The sequence below is a fragment of the Pseudophryne corroboree genome, chromosome 3 (genome assembly GCF_028390025.1).
Source record: "Pseudophryne corroboree isolate aPseCor3 chromosome 3, aPseCor3.hap2, whole genome shotgun sequence".
NCBI classification, from domain to species: Eukaryota; Metazoa; Chordata; class Amphibia; order Anura; family Myobatrachidae; genus Pseudophryne; species Pseudophryne corroboree.
Genome location: NC_086446.1, coordinates 704,967,090 through 704,990,661, shown reverse-complemented (window position 1 = coordinate 704,990,661; position 23,572 = coordinate 704,967,090). Strand labels below are relative to the sequence as shown.

Genomic DNA, 23,572 nt, shown 5'->3' with positions numbered 1-23,572 from the left:
TATATAGATGTATCACTAAGTTATAACTTTCCAAATTGAGTAAATTCATCCCCCATTAGAACTTTTTTGCTGTAGTTTTCCCAGCCCTTTTCGGGGTTTGTTGTTTTCCCAGATAAACTGGTTAAATATCTTATTCAGTTCTCTCACATCCTTTTGTGATAATATCACAGGGAGTACCTGTATTGGATAAAGCAATTTTGGTGCAGACATTATTTTAATCAGATTGGCTCTTCCCCATAGGGACACCGGAATCTGTTTCCAGCCCTTCAGTTCCATCTCACAAGACTTTATGGCCTTTTTAATATTTAGATCGTACAGTTGGTCAAGAACCTTTGGGATCTTAAGCCCAAAGTATTGACTATAATCCTGAGCCCATTTAATATTTATTCCCCATGCCCACCAGAGTTTACTGGGGCCTTGTTTCAAATACAGAGCTACCGATTTCTCTATATTAATGCTAAACCCTGAAACTTTCCCAAATTCCTTTAATTTTTCCATTAAAGGCCTCAAGGCATTTTCAGGGTTCTCAATATAGAACAATAAATCACCGGCGAAAGCCGTCATTTTAACTTCCCGATTACCAACCTTCATGCCCTCCAACGATGTCCATCATTGCATATATCTCAACATTGGATCCAAGGTTATGTTGAATAATAGAGGCAATAGGGGGCAACCCTAGCGTGTCCCCCTATACATTTTCACTGGTTGACTAACTTCCCCGTTGATATTTAGAGATGTATAGGGTGCCCTATATAAGAACCCCACCAGACCCTTAAAATTGTTACCAAACACTTTTCTTTCTAAAATTGAATTTAGGTATTGCCAGGATATTGTTTCAAAGGCCTTATTGGCGTCAAGGCTCAACAACATCCCTGGCCCTCCTGCTAGTGTTTTTAATTGGGTTATCATGGCTATTGCAGTTCTGACCTCTTTTACGGAGTACTGCACCAGGACCTGAATCTGGTCCATAATGCTTCAAGTTTTGATGACCTTATTATAGAAGTTTTCTAACAATAAAAGGTCAGCTGGTTTCCTGACTTCATCGTACAGAGCCTCCGCTCTGACAGTAAGTAAACATTTCTTTCTTATGATCTTTCTTATAGATAATACAACACACTGGTCAAAGGATTCTGAGATCCCTAAAGATGGTTCATTACAGTCTGCAGACGTGGAGACGACATCATATATGGTTCTGGCACTGCTGTCTTATGATAACCCTTCCAGTGCCGACCTTGGTGCAGCAGTGCCTGTGGTCCACTGGTTATCCTCAGTACAAAATGCTAAAGGAGGATTCGTTACCACTACGGTATTGTATTCATTAACCAAATAACTGCATATTTATATTAGTTTTTAGCATATTATTATAGTCACATGGCCAGATTTAGGTCAGATTAATGAAACTTGTATAATTCAATGTACATACAGATTCCCATAAGGTAAAGATAAATATCTCATCTGGGGAGTAGCTAGAACTGTAAGGACCCTATAGCAAATTTTTGTAAAGGCCCCTCTCCCCCCAATGCCACCTCTCATCTACGTCCCCCCACCTTCCACTACTGCAGCCGTCAGCACATTGGGCAGGAAGTTAGAGAGATAACTGCAGCCTCCCTCCCCAACAGTGAAGTCCATCCAAGGATACCATCCAAAAAGGAGGAATAGTTTGTGGTTTGGGGATGTTGTCTGGCAGCTCACCCTCACCCCATCTTCTCCCACTGGGGGAGTTCCTGGCACTCTCAAAAGATGCTGGGATGCCCCCAGGATTTCCACCCACTCTGAACATATACCATGCACAGAGTGTGGGGAGAGTCTGTGTGCAGCCCAGCATCTTCGGAAAGCTGTCATCCTTCTAGTGTATATATTGTTACAATGCTCTAGCAAGATGTACCCACTTGTGTTACTAAATAATGATATTTTTTATTCTTCCTTGATCCTATTAGGACACAATAGTTGGTATTTTTGCACTTTCCATTTTCGCTCAAAACACATACACTGCAGGAAGCAGCCCTGTCATCACTGTCACCAATGATAAAGGCTTCAGTAGTGTTGTGTTGGTGAATCCTGAGAAACTTATGGATATGCAATACGTCCAGCTGCCAGACATTCCAGCAGAGTACACTTTGGAAGCATCGGGGGTTGGATGTGCTTATGTACAGGTAAGATACAAACTCTGATTGACGTCTTTTATGCTCTGCTTCTGTCTTAAATAGTCAGCCATGTGTCCTTATCTTCTTCTGTTTTCCTCATTCTTCCTAAGCAGAAATTATTTACAGCGGACACGTCACTAGGGGAGTGAGAGACGTGCAGAGCGCTGTCAACCTTCCAGGGGGTGACACCAAAATGATGTCTCCTTCGCTTTGACCAGAAGACGGGTGCTGCACTGTGACATGGGTCTATTTACTAAGCATTGGATGGCGATAAAGTGGGCGGAGATAAAGTACCAGCCAATCGCCTCCTAACTGTCATTTCTCAAGCCTAGCCTATGACATGACAGTTAGGAGCTGATTGACTGGTCATTTATCTCCATCCACTTTATTTCCAGCCAAGGCTTAGTAAATAGACCCCTATAATTGTGCAGCGCAGGGCTCCTGTCACTAAGAATCTGACAGTACATTCAGAGTTTTGGGGGCACCCCAGCATCTCCAGGAATGTTTGGACCACCCCGGAGATATGTACAGTAAATGGAGGCCTCCTGCAAGGACGCTCCCCCTATTAGCTGCACCGGATATAACTGACCCCGGTGCAGTCACTGGTTTGCAGTTACTATTTGTCAGCCACAGTAACCCAGAGCGACCAATCAGACATTTACATTTGTCTTTCATGTATCATGCCAATAAAAGCTGATTACTTATTGGTTGCTAAGCGTTACTTACTACTATACGGTTGAACATATTCAGTGAATCACTCAGAAAGTATGCCAGTAAAAATATCTAAATGTTCTTATATTTTCCTCATCAGGTTACTGAAAGGTACAATGTTCTGGAGCCAAAGTCAGAAGGGATATTTTCACTCAGTGTGAATACCATACCTATCCGTTGCTCCCCCCCTCAGCCAGCATTTACTATAGATATCACTGCAAGGTAAGTGCTCTACAGCACAGAAATGTATTACTGTATGTGAAGATGGTGTTATATGCAGTACTGCAATAAATTCCCCCAAAAAATGGTTTTCTGAGCTTGATACATTCAAATACAATCAAACCTGCCCGGACATGCGACAATCTTGTGATCCTTATGGAAAAGTCACAAAAAACATTCGGAAATTTCTGTTTACCATATGGTTTTAATCAAAACATACTTAATTCTGCTTAGTTCTGCTTTGTGGGACATTATTACTGTGGTTTGGGATGAGCAACGATCTTGTAATTCAACTCCAAAAAGATTTACCACCAATACATAGCAGCAGAGTCGTAACTAGATATTTGTGGGCCCCACAGCACCTGTTTGAAAGGTCCCTAGTGTACCCCTCAGTGGTGAAAAATCTATTTCTCTATCGTCCTAAGTGGATGCTGGGGTTCCTGAAAGGACCATGGGGAATAGCGGCTCCGCAGGAGACAGGGCACAAAAAAGTAAAGCTTTACTAGGTCAGGTGGTGTGCACTGGCTCCTCCCCCTATGACCCTCCTCCAGACTCCAGTTAGATTTTGTGCCCGAACGAGAAGGGTGCAATCTAGGTGGCTCTCCTAAAGAGCTGCTTAGAGAAAGTTTAGTTTAGGTTTTTTTTCTTTACAGTGAGTCCTGCTGGCAACAGGATCACTGCAACGTGGGACTTAGGGGGAAAGTAGTAAACTCACCTGCATGCAGAGTGGATTTGCTGCTTGGCTACTGGACACCATTAGCTCCAGAGGGATCGAACACAGGCCCAGCCGTGGAGTCCGGTCCCGGAGCCGCGCCGCCGACCCCCTTGCAGATGCTGAAGCGTGAAGAGGTCCGGAAACCGGCGGCTGAAGACTCCTCAGTCTTCATAAGGTAGCGCACAGCACTGCAGCTGTGCGCCATTTTCCTCTCAGCACACTTCACTGGGCAGTCACTGAGGGTGCAGAGCGCTGGGGGGGGGCGCTCTGAGAGGCAAATATAAACCTTATACAAGGCTAAAAATACCTCACATATAGCCCATAGGGGCTATATGGAGATATTTAACCCCTGCCTGACTGGAAAAATAGCGGGAGAAGAACCCGCCGAAAAAGGGGCGGGGCCTATCTCCTCAGCACACGGCGCCATTTTCTGTCACAGCTCCGCTGGTCAGAACGGCTCCCAGGTCTCTCCCCTGCACTGCACTACAGAAACAGGGTAAAACAGAGAGGGGGGGCACATTAATGGCTATATATATATATATATTAAAGCAGCTATAAGGGAGCACTTAATATAAGGATATCCCTTGTATATATAGCGCTTTGTGGTGTGTGCTGGCAGACTCTCCCTCTGTCTCCCCAAAAGGGCTAGTGGGTCCTGTCTTCATTAGAGCATTCCCTGTGAGTTTGCGGTGTGTGTCGGTACGTGGTGTCGACATGTATGAGGACGATATTGGTGTGGAGGCGGAGCAATTGCCAAATATGCAGATGTCACCCCCCAGGGGGTCGACACCAGAATGGATGCCTTTATTTGTGGAATTACGTGATGGTTTATCTTCCCTTAAACAGTCAGTTGAGGACATGAGGCGGCCGGACAATCAATTAATGCCTGTACAGGCGCCTCAAACACCGTCAGGGGCTGTAAAACGCCCTTTGCCTCAGTCGGTCGACACAGACCCAGACACGGGCACTGATTCCAGTGACGACGGTAGAAATTCAAACGTATTTTCCAGTAGGGCCACACGTTATATGATTTTGGCAATGAAGGAGACGTTACATTTAGCTGATACTACAGATACCGTAAAACAGGGTATTATGTATGGTGTGAAAAAACTACAAACAGTTTTTCCTGAATCAGAAGAATTAAATGACGTGTGTGATGAAGCGTGGGTTGCTCCTGATAAAAAGTTGATAATTTCAAAAAAGTTATTGGCATTATACCCTTTCCCGCCAGAGGTTAGGGCGCGCTGGGAAACACCCCCTAAGGTGGACAAGGCGCTCACACGCTTATCCAAACAAGTGGCGTTACCCTCTCCTGAGACGGCCGCACTTAAGGATCCATCAGATAGAAAGATGGAAGTTATTCAAAAGAATATATACACACATGCAGGTGTTATACTACGACCAGCTATAGCAACTGCCTGGATGTGCAGTGCTGGAGTAGTTTGGTCAGAATCCCTGATTGAAAATATTGATACCCTAGATAGGGACAATGTTTTACTGTCGTTAGAACAAATAAAGGATGCATTTATCTATATGCGTGATGCACAGAGGGATATTTGCACACTGGCATCTCGGATGAGTGCTATGTCCATTTCAGCCAGAAGAGCCTTATGGACACGACAGTGGACAGGCGATGCGGATTCAAAACGTCACATGGAGGTTTTGCCGTATAAAGGGGAGGAGTTATTTGGAGTTGGTCTATCAGACTTGGTGGCCACGGCTACTGCCGGGAAATCCACTTTTTTACCTCAAGTCACTCCCCAACAGAGAAAGGCACCGACCTTTCAACCGCAGCCTTTTCGCTCCTACAAAAATAAGAGAGCAAAGGGCTTGTCGTACCTGCCACGAGGCAGAGGAAGAGGGAAGAGACACCAACAGGCAGCTCCTTCCCAGGAACAGAAGCCCTCCCCGGCTCCTGCAAAAACCTCAGCATGACGCTGGGGCCTCTCAAGCGGACTCGGGGACAGTGGGGGGCCGTCTCAAAAATTACAGCGCGCAGTGGGCTCACTCGCAGGTAGACCCCTGGATCCTGCAGATAATATCTCAGGGGTACAGGTTGGAATTAGAGACGGATCCTCCTCATCGTTTCCTGAAGTCTGCCTTACCAACCGTCTCTTCCGAAAGGGAGAGGGTGTTGGAAGCCATTCACAAGCTGTACGCTCAGCAGGTGATAGTCAAAGTACCCCTATTACAACAAAGGGGTATTATTCCACTCTATTTGTGGTACCGAAGCCGGATGGCTCGGTAAGGCCTATTCTAAATCTGAAGTCCTTGAACCTCTACATAAAAAAGTTCAAGTTCAAGATGGAGTCACTCAGAGCAGTGATAGCGAACCTGGAAGAAGGGGACTTTATGGTATCCTTGGACATCAAGGATGCGTATCTACACGTTCCGATTTACCCCGCACACCAGGGGTACCTCAGGTTCATTGTTCAAAACTGTCACTATCAGTTTCAGACGCTGCCGTTCGGATTGTCCACGGCGCCTCGGGTCTTTACCAAGGTAATGGCCGAGATGATGATTCTTCTTCGAAGAAAAGGCGTATTAGTTATCCCATACTTGGACGATCTCCTAATAAGGGCAAGGTCCAGAGAACAGCTGGAGACAGCTTTAGCACTATCTCAAGAGGTGCTAAGACAACACGGGTGGATTCTGAATATTCCAAAATCCCATTTAATCCCGACAACTCGTCTGCTGTTCCTAGGAATGATTCTGGACACGGTTCAGAAAAAGGTTTTCCTTCCAGAGGAAAAAGCCAAGGAGTTATCCGATCTGGTCAGGAACCTCCTAAAACCAGGAAAAGTGTCAGTACATCAATGCACAAGAGTCCTGGGAAAAATGGTGGCTTCTTACGAAGCAATTCCATTCGGCAGATTCCATGCAAGAATATTCCAAAGGGATCTGTTGGACAAATGGTCAGGGTCGCATCTGCAGATGCACCTGCGAATAACCCTGTCACCAAAGACAAGGGTGTCACTTCTGTGGTGGTTGCAGAAGGCTCACCTATTAGAAGGCCGCAGATTCGGCATTCAGGATTGGATCCTGGTGACCACGGACGCCAGCCTGAGAGGCTGGGGAGCAGTCACACAAGGAAGAAACTTCCAGGGAGTATGGACGAGTCTGGAAAAGTCTCTTCACATAAACATTCTGGAACTAAGAGCAATCTACAATGCTCTAAGCCAGGCGGAACTTCTCCTGCAAGGAAAGCCGGTGTTGATTCAGTCGGACAACATCACGGCGGTCGCCCATGTAAACAGGCAGGGCGGCACAAGAAGCAGGAGTGCAATGGCAGAAGCTGCCAAGATTCTTCGCTGGGCGGAGAATCACGTGATAGCACTGTCAGCAGTGTTCATCCCGGGCGTGGACAACTGGGAAGCAGACTTCCTCAGCAGACACGATCTTCATCCGGGAGAGTGGGGTCTACATCCAGAAGTCTTCAACATGTTAATAGACCGTTGGGAAAGACCAATTGTAGACATGATGGCGTCTCGCCTCAACAAGAAACTGGACAAATATTGCGCCAGGTCAAGAGATCCACAGGCAATAGCTGTGGACGCACTGGTAACTCCTTGGGTGTACCAGTCAGTGTATGTGTTTCCTCCTCTGCCGCTCATACCAAAGGTATTGAAGATCATACGGCAAAGAAGAGTAAGAACAATACTAGTGGTTCCGGATTGGCCGAGAAGGACTTGGTATCCGGAACTTCAAGAGATGCTCACGGACGAACCGTGGCCTCTACCTCTGAGAAGGGACCTGCTACAGCAGGGTCCCTGTCTTTTTCAAGACTTACCGCGGCTGCGTTTGACGGCATGGCGGTTGAACGCCAGATCCTAAAAGGGAAAGGCATTCCAGAAGAAGTCATTCCTACCTTGATTAAGGCACGGAAGGAAGTCACCGTGAAACATTATCACCGCATTTGGCGAAAATATGTAGCGTGGTGCGAGGATCGGAGGGTTCCGACGGAGGAATTCCAACTGGGTCGTTTCCTACATTTCCTGCAATCAGGATTATCTATGGGTCTCAAATTGGGATCCATTAAGGTTCAAATTTCGGCCCTGTCAATATTCTTCCAAAAAGAATTGGCCTCTGTCCCTGAGGTCCAGACTTTTGTCAAGGGAGTACTGCATATACAGCCTCCTGTGGTGCCTCCGGTGGCACCGTGGGATCTAAATGTAGTTTTAGATTTCCTCAAATCCCATTGGTTTGAACCATTGAAAAAGGTGGATTTGAAATATCTCACATTGAAAGTGACTATGTTACTAGCCCTGGCCTCTGCCAGGAGAGTATCTGAATTGGCGGCTTTATCTTATAAAAGTCCTTATCTAATCTTCCATTCGGATAGGGCAGAACTGCGGACTCGTCCGCATTTTCTCCCTAAAGTGGTATCAGCATTTCATCTGAACCAACCTATTGTGGTGCCTGCGGCCACTAGCGACTTGGAGGACTCCAAGTTGTTGGACGTTGTCAGAGCCTTAAAAATATACATTGCAAGGACGGCTGGAGTCAGAAAATCTGACTCGCTGTTTATATTGTATGCACCCAACAAGTTGGGCGCACCTGCTTCTAAGCAGTCGATTGCTCGTTGGATTTGTAACACAATTCAACTTGCACATTCTGTGGCAGGCCTGCCACAGCCTAAAACTGTAAAAGCCCACTCCACAAGGAAGGTGGGCTCATCTTGGGCGGCTGCCCGAGGGGTCTCGGCATTACAACTCTGCCGAGCAGCTACGTGGTCGGGGGAGAACACGTTTGTAAAATTTTACAAATTTGATACCCTGGCAAAGGAGGACCTGGAGTTCTCTCATTCGGTGCTGCAGAGTCATCCGCACTCTCCCGCCCGTTTGGGAGCTTTGGTATAATCCCCATGGTCCTTTCAGGAACCCCAGCATCCACTTAGGACGATAGAGAAAATAAGAATTTACTTACCGATAATTCTATTTCTCGGAGTCCGTAGTGGATGCTGGGCGCCCATCCCAAGTGCGGATTATCTGCAATACTTGTACATAGTTATTGTTAACTAATTCGGGTTATTGTTAAGGAGCCATCTTTAAGAGGCCCTTTCTGTTGTCATACTGTTAACTGGGTTTAGATCACAAGTTGTACGGTGTGATTGGTGTGGCTGGTATGAGTCTTACCCGGGATTCAAAATGCCTCCCTTATTGTGTATGCTCGTCCGGGCACAGTACCTAACTGGAGTCTGGAGGAGGGTCATAGGGGGAGGAGCCAGTGCACACCACCTGACCTAGTAAAGCTTTACTTTTTTGTGCCCTGTCTCCTGCGGAGCCGCTATTCCCCATGGTCCTTTCAGGAACCCCAGCATCCACTACGGACTCCGAGAAATAGAATTATCGGTAAGTAAATTCTTATTATTACACAAGAAAAGATGTGCCCCCTCAGCTGTAGTCCCCATAGCTGCTGCACCCTTTGCACCTATGGTAGTTACATCTATCCTTACATAACAGCAGAAACCTGTTCATATACAGTCACCTCAGAGACCAGTATAACCAGAGAGAATTATAAAAGATGTGACTGATTCCACAGGGGATTGGGTTGTTCAATGAAGATACCAGTCATTAGTCAGTCTGCTAGACTCCAAAACAGAACTCAATCAACCATTGGCGCAACCTTAGCGTGCACCAAGGTCCCAGTTGGCAATGAAGGGGGCAGATTGAGGCTGAAACATTGAGGGTTCTACTTATCATTGGTGGATCAATGGCAACACTTGCCAAGTCATCACCCAAGCCCTGGTATTATGGGAGGTATGGTCAAGTGTGGGAACAAGCATCCCTTGCACCTCTGGGCCTGCAGAAAAGCTCCAGTACCTCGCATCTAACCCACTGGGGGAGAGCACAGGTGATCAGGAGAGAAGGAAACCCTAAACCACCAGCCACATTACCAAGCAACCCAGCGAATGATATGTTAGTAGTACTAGTATATTTGTTTTGTGCTCAGTACCAATGGTCAGCAGTTTACACTGCAACACCAAATTATGCCTAGGAATGGAAGATTTATTAAAATATAAGCCTATGGGCCTGTTTCAGCATGGATCACAAAAGCTAAATCTTTCTCTAATGGACAAAACCATGTGCACTGCAGGTGGGGATGGATATGTAATCCTGGCGGACGGGATGCCAGCTGTCAATATCTTGACACCCAGAATGCTAGCAGTGGGGCGAGCGCTACAAGTCCCCTTGCGGGCTCGGTGGCTCGCTGCGCTCGACACAGGTTTTATTCCCACTCTATGGGGGTAATTCTGAGTTGATCGCAGCAGGATCTTTGTTAGCAGTTGGGCAAAACCATGTGCACTGCAGGGGGGGGCAGATATAACATGTGCAGAGAGAGATAGATTTGGGTGGGGTGTGTTCAATCTGCAATCTAAATTGCAGTGTAAAATAAAGCAGCCAGTATTTACCCTGCACAGAAACAGTATAACCCACCCAAATCTAACTCTCTCTGCACATGTTATATCTGCATCCCCTGCAGTGCACATGGGCCCTCATTCCGAGTTGTTCGCTCGGTATAAATCTTCGCATCGCAGCGATTTTCCGCTTAATGCGCATGCGCAATGTCAGCACTGCGACTGCGCCAAGTAAATTTGCTATGCACTTAGGAATTTTACTCACGGCATTTTCATCGTTCTGGCGATCGTAATGTGATTGACAGGAAATGGGTGTTACTGGGCGGAAACAGGCCGTTTTATGGGCGTGTGGGAAAAAACGCTACCGTTTCCGGAAAAAACGCAGGAGTGGCCGGAGAAACGGAGGAGTGTCTGGGCGAACGCTGGGTGTGTTTGTGACGTCAAACCAGGAACGACAAGCAGTGAAATGATCGCAGATGCCGAGTAAGTCTGAAGCTACTCAGAAACTGCTACGAGGTGTGTAATCGCAATATTGCGATTACATCGTTCGCAATTTTAAGATGCTAAGATTCACTCCCAGTAGGCGGCGGCTTAGCATGAGCAAATCTGCTAAAATTCACTTGCGAGCGAACAACTCGGAATGAGGGCCATGGTTTTGCTCAACTGCTAACAAAAATCCTGCTGCGATCAACTCAGAATTACCCCCTATGGGTATTGTAGCCCATAGATTCCGGTGTCGGTATTCTGAACGCCGGGATTCCGACAGCCAGGATATTAACTACATCCCTGCAGGAGGAGAAGATATAACATGTGCAGAGAGATTAGATTTGGGTGGGGTCTGTTAAAACTGTAATCTAAATTGCAGTGTAAAAATAAAGCAGGCAGTATTTACCCTGCACAGAAACAATACAACCCACCCAAATCTAACTCTCTCTGCACATGTTATAGCTACCCCCCCTGCAGTGCACATGGTTTTGCTTATTAATCAGGCCCTATATAATGAATCCTGCAACTCTGGTTGGTTCCATGTTCCCATTATTTACAGAATATGTTCAGAATTTTCTAACTGATTTGGAAGTTAAAGTTTTACCATAAACCGTGTTGATAATATGTATTAATATCCCATTATGAAACCAACTTTCTCCACATGCAGTTATAATAATAGCAATGAAGAGTCCAGCATGGCAATATTAGTGGTACAATTTGTGTCGGGTTATGCTGCTAATCAAGTTTCATTGAATCAGGTGAGCTCCAATAATACATCTCTGGGATTACATATTGTCTATTTATCCTATGGTCTGTGCACATGGGCCAGTATTTACTAAAAATCCAAGGGCGGCGGATGGGGGGCTGATAGCCAAGTGTAAAAAATATGAAAATTGTTTTTAGTAGCAGTACTACAAGTCCCAGCAAGCCTCCCCCGCAAGCTGGTACTTGGAGAACCACAAGTACCAGCATGCGGTGGAAAACCGGGCCCGCTGGTACCTGTAGTACTACTACTAAAAAAATACCCCCCAAAAAAAACAGGACACACACACCGTGAAAGTATAAGTTTATTACATACATGCACACCTCCAAACATACATACTTACCTATGTTCACACGAGGCTCGGTCCTCTTCTCCATGTAGAATCCTCGGGCTCCATGTAGAATCCTCGGGGTACCTGTGAAAAAAATTATAATCACATAATCCAGTGTAGCTTCTGTCCTTTGTATAATCCACGTACTTGGCAAAACAAAAAAACAGAAACCCGACCACGCACTGAAAGGGGTCTCATGTTTACACATGGGCCCCCTTTTTGTCCGACTGCCAGGACCCCCCCCTGACTCCTGTCAAAGAGGGTCCCTTCAGCCAATCGTGGCACTCTCCTGATTGGCTGTGTGCTCCTGTAGTGTCTGTGAGGCAGCACACGGCAGAGATACAATGTAGCGCCTATGCGCTCCATTGTATCCAATGGTGGGAACTTTGCGGTCAGCGGTGAGGTTACTTTCGGTCAACCGCTGGTACTTGTGGTTCTCCAAGTACCAGCTTGCGGGGGAGGGTTGCTGGGACTTGTAGTACTGCTACTAAAAACAATATTCACATTTTTTACACTTGGCTATCAGCCCCCCATCCGCCGCCCTTGGATGGGGGGGACAGCCTCGGGCTTCACCCCTGGCCCTTGGGTGGCTGGAGGGGGGGGACCCCTTGATTTAAGGGGTTCCCACTCCTCCAGGGTACCCCGGCCAGGGGTGACTAGTTGGGTATGTAATGCCAGGGCCGCAGGGACCACTATAAAAGTGTCCCCTGGCTGTGGCATTATGTACCTGGCTAGTGGAGCCCGGTGCTGGTTTTAAAAATACGCGGGACCCCTACGCTTTTTGTCCCCCGTATTTTTGGAACCAGGACCAGGCGCAGAGCCTGGTGCTGGTTGATGAAATATGGGGAAACCCTGTCATTTTCCCCCCCATATTTTGTCAACCAGGACCGGCTCAAAGAGCCCGAGGCTGGTTATGCTTAGGAGGGGGGACCCCACGCATTTTTTTCCAGAATTTTAAAGACTTTAAACACCTTTTTAAGGTACACAATGAAGCCCTGCACGGATCTCACAGACCCGGCCGGGATTCCTTGTGTTTTGTCAGGCAGTGTTTTACTCATCACTCCCGTAAAACACTGCCTGACATTACGAATCACATTGACATCGGAAAATACGAATTGTGAAAAGTCGGCAGCTTAGTGAATGACCGTATCAGGATTCAAAAAGTTGCAGTAAAATGCACCCGATACCTTTCGAGATCAAACACCGTTCAAAACGGCAAAAACACGAATCTTTGTAAATATACCCCATGATGTCTTTTCTCTGAAATCCCCATGTATCTATCAGGTTTTTCTCCTGACATGTTTATGCTTCTAATATCTTTTGTTATCCTGACAACTTGTCTGGTCTGTTCTTCTGACATCTCTGTGTCTCCAGAATGTTTTTTTTGTCCAGGTCTCTTTGTGTCTCCAGAATGGATTCTCTCCTGGCCTTTCCTTGCCTACAGGAATTTTTTTCTCCTAACATCTCTCTGGCTACACAAAGCTTAGGAGAAATATCACTCTGGAGGTGTAAAAATATGTTTTTCTGACATATCTGTACCTGAATGTGTCACTTATCCAGCGCTGTTGTTTAGAGAATGGAGTACAATTTTCAATGTAGACTTTCCCTCGGAACAAAGGTAGTACAATCCAGATGGTACATATAAATAAGGAAGGAATTTATATAGTGAAGTACAGTAAAACCATCTTTTAATGATACAAACAATAAAATGTGTTTAGCTCCACATAAAATACAATGACAGGGGATAATCCAGAGACTAGTAATATGAGTGCAATTACCGGAGAAATTGAACTGATGCATCAGTTCAAAAACAGCATGAAAGAGGAGAGTCCCGGGCACCTCCGATGGTAAACAATGCTGCAGTCAGTCCTCTGGTATAACAGTCACAGAACCGTCCTGGGTAGCCTCTGCTGTTACCTCCGACGCGTTTCCACCCCTGGTCTGGGGTCTTTTTCAAGGAGTCAGTATGTGGAGCATTCCAAATAAAGGGTGTTTTTAAAAGGCCTTTGTCCAATAAAGACCCAGTGTTCACAGCTGATCTAAATTACATTAGTATTCTGAATATCCGCTATTCGGCGGCAGCTGTGTCCGTTGTCATAGTGATGTTGTCGTTCCTGAACTACATTTCCCGTGATGCATGCCGCCGGGAACGTCTGTTGCCGTAGTAACACTGCGTGTCACTTCCGTCCGGGGTGTTTCTTCTCAGTATGGAGTAGTTTGTCCGTTTTATGCTACTTCCTGTGCAGCAAAACTACATTTCCCATAGTGCATATCTGGAAGAGCGTCCATTACCATAGTAACGTGGTGTAACACTTCTGCACAGGGCATTTTTTCCCTTCTGCTGTGGCGCCCCACGGCAGGCTAGTTTCTTTGTATGGTATGGTTAGAAGGCTATCCTAGAATGATGTAAAAGTATAGGAATGAGATATACTGGTTGAACAATGTTGTTGTATCTAATGTAACATATTCAGGTCTGGCTAAACAACAAGTTTAAAGAACATTTGCATGAAGCACGGGTATACACATAAAAAGTAATACATGTTGCTACTTCCTAATAAAGTGCCAATGCAATCAGATTAAGGTGCTGAATGTGAAAAGTGCTAATGCAGAATAATAAAAGAAAAAGGTGTGTGTATTAAAATGTTTATAAAAACCACTTGATCTCAAAATCCGAGTTCAAGCCCCCTGGTTTCAATGTCCCCAACTCAAAAATCAGTTTAATATCCGCCTTAGCCAATTGAGAGGCCACATCTCTTTTCCTGCGGTGTCCTGCAATATATTTCAGGCCAAAGAATCGTTTGATTTCAGATGTTTTGCTGTTGTGTTTTAGTCTGAAGTGTTCTGATAAAGCGTGGGTTTGGAGTCCCTTCTTTATATTGCGGAGGTGTTCTCCTAACCGAACTTTGAGCGGTCTTGACGTTCGTCCTATATAGTATAGGCCACAACTGCACTCTATTCCGTAAACAACATTTTTAATGTTGCATGTTATGAATTCACAAACTTTTTCTGTTTTCCCATTGATTGTTACTTCCGTCAATTTTTTATTATCCCCTTTTACTTCTTTACAGCCGATACAGGATCCACATCTGTAGAATCCTATGGATTGTATTGTACCGGGTTTGTTTTTATCTGACGGTAGTAGACTCTTCACTACCTTTGATCCTATTGTTGGTGCCCTTCTGTAAATGCATCTAGGTCTACTGGGTAATAGTTCTCCTAAGATTGGATCTCTTTTCAAGATTCCCCAGTGTTTGTGCAAAATTTTCTCCAGATGTTTATGTTGACTATTGTAGGTAGTTACAAAGGCCCAATTGAGAGCCAATGAGCTATCCTTTGACTTAGATTTCTTGGTGAGTAGAAGCTTTCTATCAATTTGGTCCACTTGGTTAGTGGCTTCTTTGATCTTATTTTCTCTGTATCCGGAGGCCACAAATTTGTTCTTCATTGACTCTGCTTGTTTCAGGTAGTTATCATTTTTTGAGCAGTTGCGTTTTAATCTCCTCAATTGGCTACCTGGAATTGATTTTAGCCAATTGGGATGGTGGCAGCTCGTTGCTTGAAGGAATGTTCCTGAATCAGTTGGTTTGGTGAAGCACTTAGTATGCAAATGTCCATCTTCTATAAAAAGTGTGATGTCTAAAAAATTAATTGTGGTATCGCTATCAACAAATGAGAATTCAATGTTAAAATCGTTGTTGTTAAGATAAAGGAAGAACTCCTCCAGTGATTCTTTGCCGCCTTTCCATATAAAAAACACGTCATCTATGTAACGTGACCAGGACACCAGGTTCGCTCCAAATGGGTTGTTGTTCCATATCTGTTCACCTTCCCAACAACCCATGAACATGTTAGCATAGCTTGGAGCGAACCTGGTGCCCATAGCGGTGCCCACCTTCTGTAGATAAAAATCATCATCATATAAAAAGTAGTTGTTAGTTAAAATGAAATGGACACCTTCGCTTATGAATTCTTGCAATTTAGTTTCTAATTGACTTCTTTCTAGAAAAGTCTTAACCGCCCTCTCCCCCTTTTCATGGTCTATGATTGAATATAAAGAACGGACATCTGCAGTTACCATTAAAAAGCCTTCTTCCCATGTGACGGTTTCTAAAAAATTTAAAAAATCCATAGTGTCTCTGAGATGGGATTTGTTCTCTAAAACCAGGGGCTGTAAATAAAAATCAATGAACTCAGACAAGTTGGCAGTAACTGAGTTAATGCCAGAGACTATAGGTCTCCCTGGGGGGTGGGTGGGGTTCTTGTGGATCTTAGGGAGAATATATAAAACTGGTGGTTTTTTAATGGTAACTGCAGATGTCCGTTCTTTATATTCAATCATAGACCATGAAAAGGGGGAGAGGGCGGTTAAGACTTTTCTAGAAAAAAGTCAATTAGAAACTAAATTGCAAGAATTCATAAGCGAAGGTGTCCATTTCATTTTAACTAACAACTACTTTTTATATGATGATGATTTTTATCTACAGAAGGTGGGCACCGCTATGGGCACCAGGTTCGCTCCAAGCTATGCTAACATGTTCATGGGTTGTTGGGAAGGTGAACAGATATGGAACAACAACCCATTTGGAGCGAACCTGGTGTCCTGGTCACGTTACATAGATGACGTGTTTTTTATATGGAAAGGCGGCAAAGAATCTCTGGAGGAGTTCTTCCTTTATATTAACAACAACGATTTTAACATTGAATTCTCATTTGTTGATAGCGATACCACAATTAATTTTTTAGACATCACACTTTTTATAGAAGATGGACATTTGCATACTAAGTGCTTCACCAAACCAACTGATTCAGGAACATTCCTTCAAGCAACGAGCTGCCACCATCCCAATTGGCTAAAATCAATTCCAGGTAGCCAATTGAGGAGATTAAAACGCAACTGCTCAAAAAATGATAACTACCTGAAACAAGCAGAGTCAATGAAGAACAAATTTGTGGCCTCCGGATACAGAGAAAATAAGATCAAAGAAGCCACTAACCAAGTGGACCAAATTGATAGAAAGCTTCTACTCACCAAGAAATCTAAGTCAAAGGATAGCTCATTGGCTCTCAATTGGGCCTTTGTAACTACCTACAATAGTCAACATAAACATCTGGAGAAAATTTTGCACAAACACTGGGGAATCTTGAAAAGAGATCCAATCTTAGGAGAACTATTACCCAGTAGACCCAGATGCATTTACAAAAGGGCACCAACAATAGGATCAAAGGTAGTGAAGAGTCTACTACCGTCAGATAAAAACAAACCCGGTACAATACAATCCATAGGATTCTACAGATGTGGATCCTGTATCGGCTGTAAAGAAGTAAAAGGGGATAATAAAAAATTGACGGAAGTAACAATCAATGGGAAAACAGAAAAAGTACGTGAATTCATAACATGCAACATTAAAAATGTTGTTTACGGAATAGAGTGCAGTTGTGGCCTATACTATATAGGACGAACGTCAAGACCGCTCAAAGTTCGGTTAGGAGAACACCTCCGCAATATAAAGAAGGGACTCCAAACCCACGCTTTATCAGAACACTTCAGACTAAAACACAACAGCAAAACATCTGAAATCAAACGATTCTTTGGCCTGAAATATATTGCAGGACACCGCAGGAAAAGAGATGTGGCCTCTCAATTGGCTAAGGCGGAGATTAAACTGATTTTTGAGTTGGGGACATTGAAACCAGGGGGCTTGAACTCGGATTTTGAGATCAAGTGGTTTTTATAAACATTTTAATACACACACCTTTTTCTTTTATTATTCTGCATTAGCACTTTTCACATTCAGCACCTTAATCTGATTGCATTGGCACTTTATTAGGAAGTAGCAACATGTATTACTTTTTATGTGTATACCCGTGCTTCATGCAAATGTTCTTTAAACTTGTTGTTTAGCCAGACCTGAATATGTTACATTAGATACAACAACATTGTTCAACCAGTATATCTCATTCCTATACTTTTACATCATTCTAGGATAGCCTTCTAACCATACCATACAAAGAAACTAGCCTGCCGTGGGGCGCCACAGCAGAAGGGAAAAAATGCCCTGTGCAGAAGTGTTACACCTCGTTACTATGGTAATGGACGCTCTTCCAGATATGCACTATGGGAAATGTAGTTTTGCTGCACAGGAAGTAGCATAAAACGGACAAACTACTCCATACTGAGAAGAAACACCCCGGACGGAAGTGACACGCAGTGTTACTACGGCAACAGACGTTCCCGGCGGCATGCATCACGGGAAATGTAGTTCAGGAACGACAACATCACTATGACAACGGACACAGCTGCCGCCGAATAGCGGATATTCAGAATACTAATGTAATTTAGATCAGCTGTGAACACTGGGTCTTTATTGGACAAAGGCCTTTTAAAAACACCCTTTATTTGGAATGCTCCACATACTGACTCCTTGAAAAAGACCCCAGACCAGGGGTGGAAACGCGTCGGAGGTAACAGCAGAGGCTACCCAGGACGGTTCTGTGACTGTTATACCAGAGGACTGACTGCAGCATTGTTTACCATCGGAGGTGCCCGGGACTCTCCTCTTTCATGCTGTTTTTGAACTGATGCATCAGTTCAATTTCTCCGGTAATTGCACTCATATTACTAGTCTCTGGATTATCCCCTGTCATTGTATTTTATGTGGAGCTAAACACATTTATTGTTTGTATCATTAAAAGATGGTTTTACTGTACTTCACTATATAAATTCCTTCCTTATTTATATGTACCATCTGGATTGTACTACCTTTGTTCCGAGGGAAAGTCTACATTGAAAATTGTACTCCATTCTCTAAACAACAGCGCTGGATAAGTGATACCATATTTTTTCTGTTTACACATTGTGGTGGAGGTTGGAGGAAAACTCCAGTTTGGGTATCACACATCTAGCTGCACATTGTTTTATTGGCGCACTATACCGTGTCCACATACTTTTTTCTACACTGTACCTGAATGTGTGTTTGACTGATATTCCTGTACATCCAGGATCCTTTTTAGCTGATATCCCTGTTTTTTCCTCTGACATCTCTGTACCTCCAGAATGGTTTTACTACTGATATCACTGTACCTCGAGGATGGTTTTTCTTCTCATATCGCTGGACTTCCAGAATGTTTTTTACCTCTGTACCTCCAGAATGGTTTTACTTCTGATATCTCTGTGCCTCTATATGGGTGTTCCACTGTACCGCCAGGATGTTTCTTTTCCTGATATCTCTGTATCTCCAGAATAGTTTTATTACTGATATTGCTGTACCTCCTGGATGTTTTTCTCCTGAAATCTCTGGACCTCAAGGATGGTTCTCTCCTGACATCTCTGGACCTCCAAGATTTTTTTATTTAATCTCCTGACATCCTTTTATCTCCATGAATTGTTTTATATGTTTCTGTGCTTCCATGGTATACATTCCAAATATATTTGATAGAGTACAGGAAATGTTTTCTATTAATAATTAGACTTTGGAAAGAGTCAAAGTGGAGCGATATAAAGTACCAGCCAGTCAGCTTCTACCTGACATTTAATAGACTGTGGGGGACATGTACTATGCAGTGATAAAAGTGGAGAAGTGAGCCAGTAGAGAAATTTCCCATGGCAACCAATCAGCTGCTCCATACAATTGTATAGTATGCACATTAGAAATGTTATGTCAATGCTGATTGGTTGCCATGGGCAACTTTTCCACTAGCTCACTTCTCCACTTTTATCACTGCTTAGTACATGTCCCCCTGTGTTTGAAAAATTTCAGGAGCTGATTGGATGGTACTTTTCATTTCTCTCCACTTAATCTCTCTCCAAGGTTTGATACATCTCACCCATTAATGTATATTGCATTCATGTATATCATGTAGTTTTGTGCCTCCATAATATATTTATCTCCTGTTGTCATGATGCCTACATATAATATTTAATCTCCCCCCACTGTCTTCAGTAAGTTTCACATATGTGTAGTTTTTATTAATTACATTTATTTAAATTACTTTTTGTAAATAAACACAGGCAGCTGTGTGAGGACAAAGAGGAAAGGAGGAAAGGGGGGTGAAAAAATATTGAGAAGAGAGAAAGGGAAAATGGGGACAGAACATAGGTACATACAACAGAGTATCAGCTACCAATATAATACAGTACATAAATACATTTGTTAGAGAAAATTAACTGGGAGCATTAAGGCCCATACACATTAGACGATGTTGCTCTGTGAGCGACATCGTCTAACGTTTCCCCCTCCCGAGCCGGCCGGTCGGCGGCCGCCTGTACGCACTGAGCGATATGACCGCTCATATCGCTCAGTGACGTCACGCCCCCGCCAGCCCTGCATGAAGGTCGTGGACGACAGTCCACATCCTTCATGCATGCCCTACCGACAGCGACGATCGTTGCCGACCCGCGGGGCCGCGCATCGGTCGTCGCTAGCGGCATACACACTTAACGATAAAATGAGCGACGTCGCTCAAGGAGGGGGAAAATGAGCGACGTCGCTCATTATATCGTTAAGTGTGTATGGACCTTTAGTCTTTGAAGCATTAGAAAAGGAGAAGGGGAGGAAGAGTCACTCAAGGAGCAGGAAAGATAGGGAAAGAGGTGGGAACTGTAGGAGTCACTATTAAAAACAATGATGTGGATAAAGAAGGTTATATCAGCCCTTAAATGGTAGAGCTGCCTTCTAGTAAAATGTACAGGGACTCCAAGTATTGGATAATTGAGTGGGGGCATAATGGGGGATGCTAAAGATGAATTCCAACCTATATGTGTACAAGACTATTAATAATTGTAAGCAAAGATGGGGGTTCTGGATCATTGTAGTATGCAGTAATATTACATTTTGTGGCAGTTAGGATGTGGATATTAGCTTGTGTACGAACTTGGGTGTGTTCTGGATGGGAGGCACAAGTAAGGAATGAAAAGGGATTCCAGAATCTGAATGTGCAGATTTCATTTAAGAGAACATCACCTCCAGTTTTGTAGCTACATACCTGCATTAGTTAGTGCCTCAAACCCACCATCAATGTGTCTCATGAACCATCTTTAACACAGTCTTTCCTTTCATACCATCCAGCTATTAGCAAATGAATTGGTGAAGAAAACAGAAACAAGCCCATCCAAAGTTGTAATCTACTTACAAAAGGTAAGTACTTATTTCATAATTACATTTTAATTAAAATTTAAATTTGTCATAAGTAATAGGTAGGTTTTTAAATACTTGTCGAGACCTTGAGAAGATGCAGTCATATTAATGTTGATGAAAGAGTATCCATATTTAATATGCTTTAATCTATTTTGTTAGAAAATGTATAATTTGACTTTGTTTTTTGTTATGGCTTCACTATTTTGGTAGGCAGGGGCAAGAGCAGGTAGGACATGAGACTGGTATTGTGCATTATGTATACAGCAGCTTGCATGTATGGTCCAACAGTTGGGTTTATGAAGGGACTAGTTAACTGTTTACCTTATGATCTCTTTCAGGTTGGCCCCAACCCAGTCAACTTTTCCTTTCAAATGGAACAGCAAAGTGAAGTGACCGACCTGAAGCCAGCTCAGATGTCTCTGATTGAGTATTATAATCCCTGTAAGTGGCTACGTGTTTTTATTCTGATGAAAACGTCTTAAATTCAAAATCCATCTCTGCTTTTGGGTTATAGCATAAATTTAGGAGCACCTGTAGAGGAGAATTAAACATAACCCAACATCTGCATTCCTCTTGTCTTTGAGAAACATATGTAATCGTACATACAAAAAACCCAAACTTTTTATTTATACACTTACTCCTAACTTGCCATCATCTCTACTAAATATATGAAAGCTTTAGTTCTATTAAATTGGCAGTCTATATTAAAGCCAATGATGTTACTGCACAGAATGGCACCATAAGAACAACCAGACACAGCATTTGAAAACTGGTATAAGGTTGCCTAAACTGGCAACAGTGATCATGTGCCATTAGCAAAGATTAGAAACCGGGTTTAACACTTACATTTGACACTCCATACTTTATATTTTACATTGTGTATCTTTCTTTTCACAGCACATCGTACAGATGTCAGTTATAATGCTCCCTGCAATTGAGGTAAGAGGATCTCAAACCAAAATACTTGGTACAAAATAATGAGGAATACTGTAATGATGACAGCACATGCTTGTTGTACCTGGCCTCAGACTGTTCCTGCTCACTGTGGGGCACCTGCACAGTGGCTGTAGTTGTAGGCAACCATGGAAGCCAGAATAATTACCTTATGCTAATGCATGATTCCTTTCAGCCAATACGGCGGTCTGTGCGTCTGCAACTGGGAAGCTGTGCCGCCCATTGATTTTACACAGACCACTACAATCATCATCATTAGATTTAGCACATGCACCAGCCCCACGCTAGGTGCAAGAGATCCGTCATCACCAGACTTCCTTTCCCTGTACGCATGCCTCAAAATCACACATAAGTTTTTGATGCATGCCCTTGACGATCCCACAAGTCTAGGCAGTTACTGTATTTGTATTTGCATTGTTGCCGGAAAGAGAGATCCAGATACATTCCATCTGATTCAGAATAGGAGAGACAAACAGAAATATGTGTAACTTCATGTCTATGTATTTGCTGTGTGAAAATATTCACCACAGTTCATGCACAGAGATCCATCTTACACAGAATCATCCCCAGTGTCTAGAACTGTTTATGCATACATGTTATAGAAAATCCATTTTACATATTAAATTCACATAGTTTATATTTCCTGCTTCTAGGTTCTGTGTTGGCAACCAGTCGAAAATTTGAAAACATTGCAGTGGATCTTCTGACAAGTTGGGCAAAGGGTTTTTGATGGGCAAATTTGGAAAATTATCGAGTTATATCTATTTATTTTGTGATTGATTTTTTTTTTTTATTAGAGTGCTTTATTTATCAAAACAAAATGAAATCATTATTTTAGTAGAACATTGAAAACTGTATTAGCGTATAAAGAAAGACAAAAAAGCAATATGTTTCCACAGAAGACTTGTAAATACAATACATTCATAGAAAAGTCATATGCCTGTGACTAAGGAACTTTTTTTTAATTAGTCACAAGTGGTGAAAATGCCCCACAAACAAGTAGAAGTTGTGATACAAAAAAATTAAAAAAATTTGTTACACCAAACTTTTACCAGAATGTCTGTACTTGATAGACTGTACAGACAATTTTCCATAAGCCATATTAAATAACACAATATATATTTTTTAAGATATTTGTACAATATATATCTTTATTCGTTACTGTCATTAATACAATATCTAGTCCTATACAACTGTACATCAGCCAGAGGTTTATTGTCACAATATAGTTCAACAAGGGCATTTTTATCATTTAAAAACTAGATGAACAAGTTGAATAAGATATTCAAGGCAGAATATTGTTATTATTATTATTATTATTATTAATTATTATTATTATTATATTTTATTTAGCAAGAAAGTAGAAGTAACAGGGATACACAAAGGAATACTTGGGAATTCTATAATCCCTAGATAACAGATGACCTAAAAGGAATCCTTTCTAAAATGTAATATAAAAAAACTTCCCAGAAACAGATGGAGAACTAGCCTTTATCCTAAGATTGATTTATTATGTTTGTTCCTTAATGCTTGATTGCATATATTAATTATATTATTTATATTATGTCTGATATTATTATTATTATTATTATTATTATTATTATTATTATTATGTACATTGAGTCCTATTGGAGAAAGCACTATATAAACAAAATTATTATTATTATTATTATTATTATTATTATTATTATTTTATTATTATTATTATTATTATTATTATTATTATATTTTTTTTTAATTTATAAAGTGAGGGGTTC

The 23,572-nt window shown here is 42.8% G+C and overlaps 1 protein-coding gene across 1 annotated transcript; it reads left to right on the top strand.

Moving 5' to 3' along the window:
- The first annotated feature begins 2,645 nt into the window (after positions 1 to 2,645).
- LOC135057410 (alpha-2-macroglobulin-like) lies at positions 2,646 to 23,331 on the top strand. Its single transcript, XM_063963299.1, has 7 exons — positions 2,646 to 2,669; positions 2,956 to 3,077; positions 11,301 to 11,391; positions 20,793 to 20,861; positions 21,200 to 21,302; positions 21,759 to 21,800; positions 22,469 to 23,331. The coding sequence occupies exons 1-6, from the start codon at positions 2,646 to 2,648 to the stop codon at positions 21,797 to 21,799; spliced, it is 450 nt and encodes a 149-aa protein (XP_063819369.1). The 3' UTR covers position 21,800; positions 22,469 to 23,331.
- Positions 23,332 to 23,572: the final 241 nt, after the last annotated feature.

Coding starts and splice junctions, on each gene's coding strand:
- LOC135057410 (XM_063963299.1), top strand. CDS start 2,646: ATGTTTGGACCACCCCGGAGATAT. Junction 11,392..20,792: donor ATCAAGTTTCATTGAATCAG/GTGAGCTCCAAT, acceptor CATACCATCCAG/CTATTAGCAAATGAATTGGT. Junction 21,303..21,758: donor GATTGAGTATTATAATCCCT/GTAAGTGGCTAC, acceptor TTCTTTTCACAG/CACATCGTACAGATGTCAGT.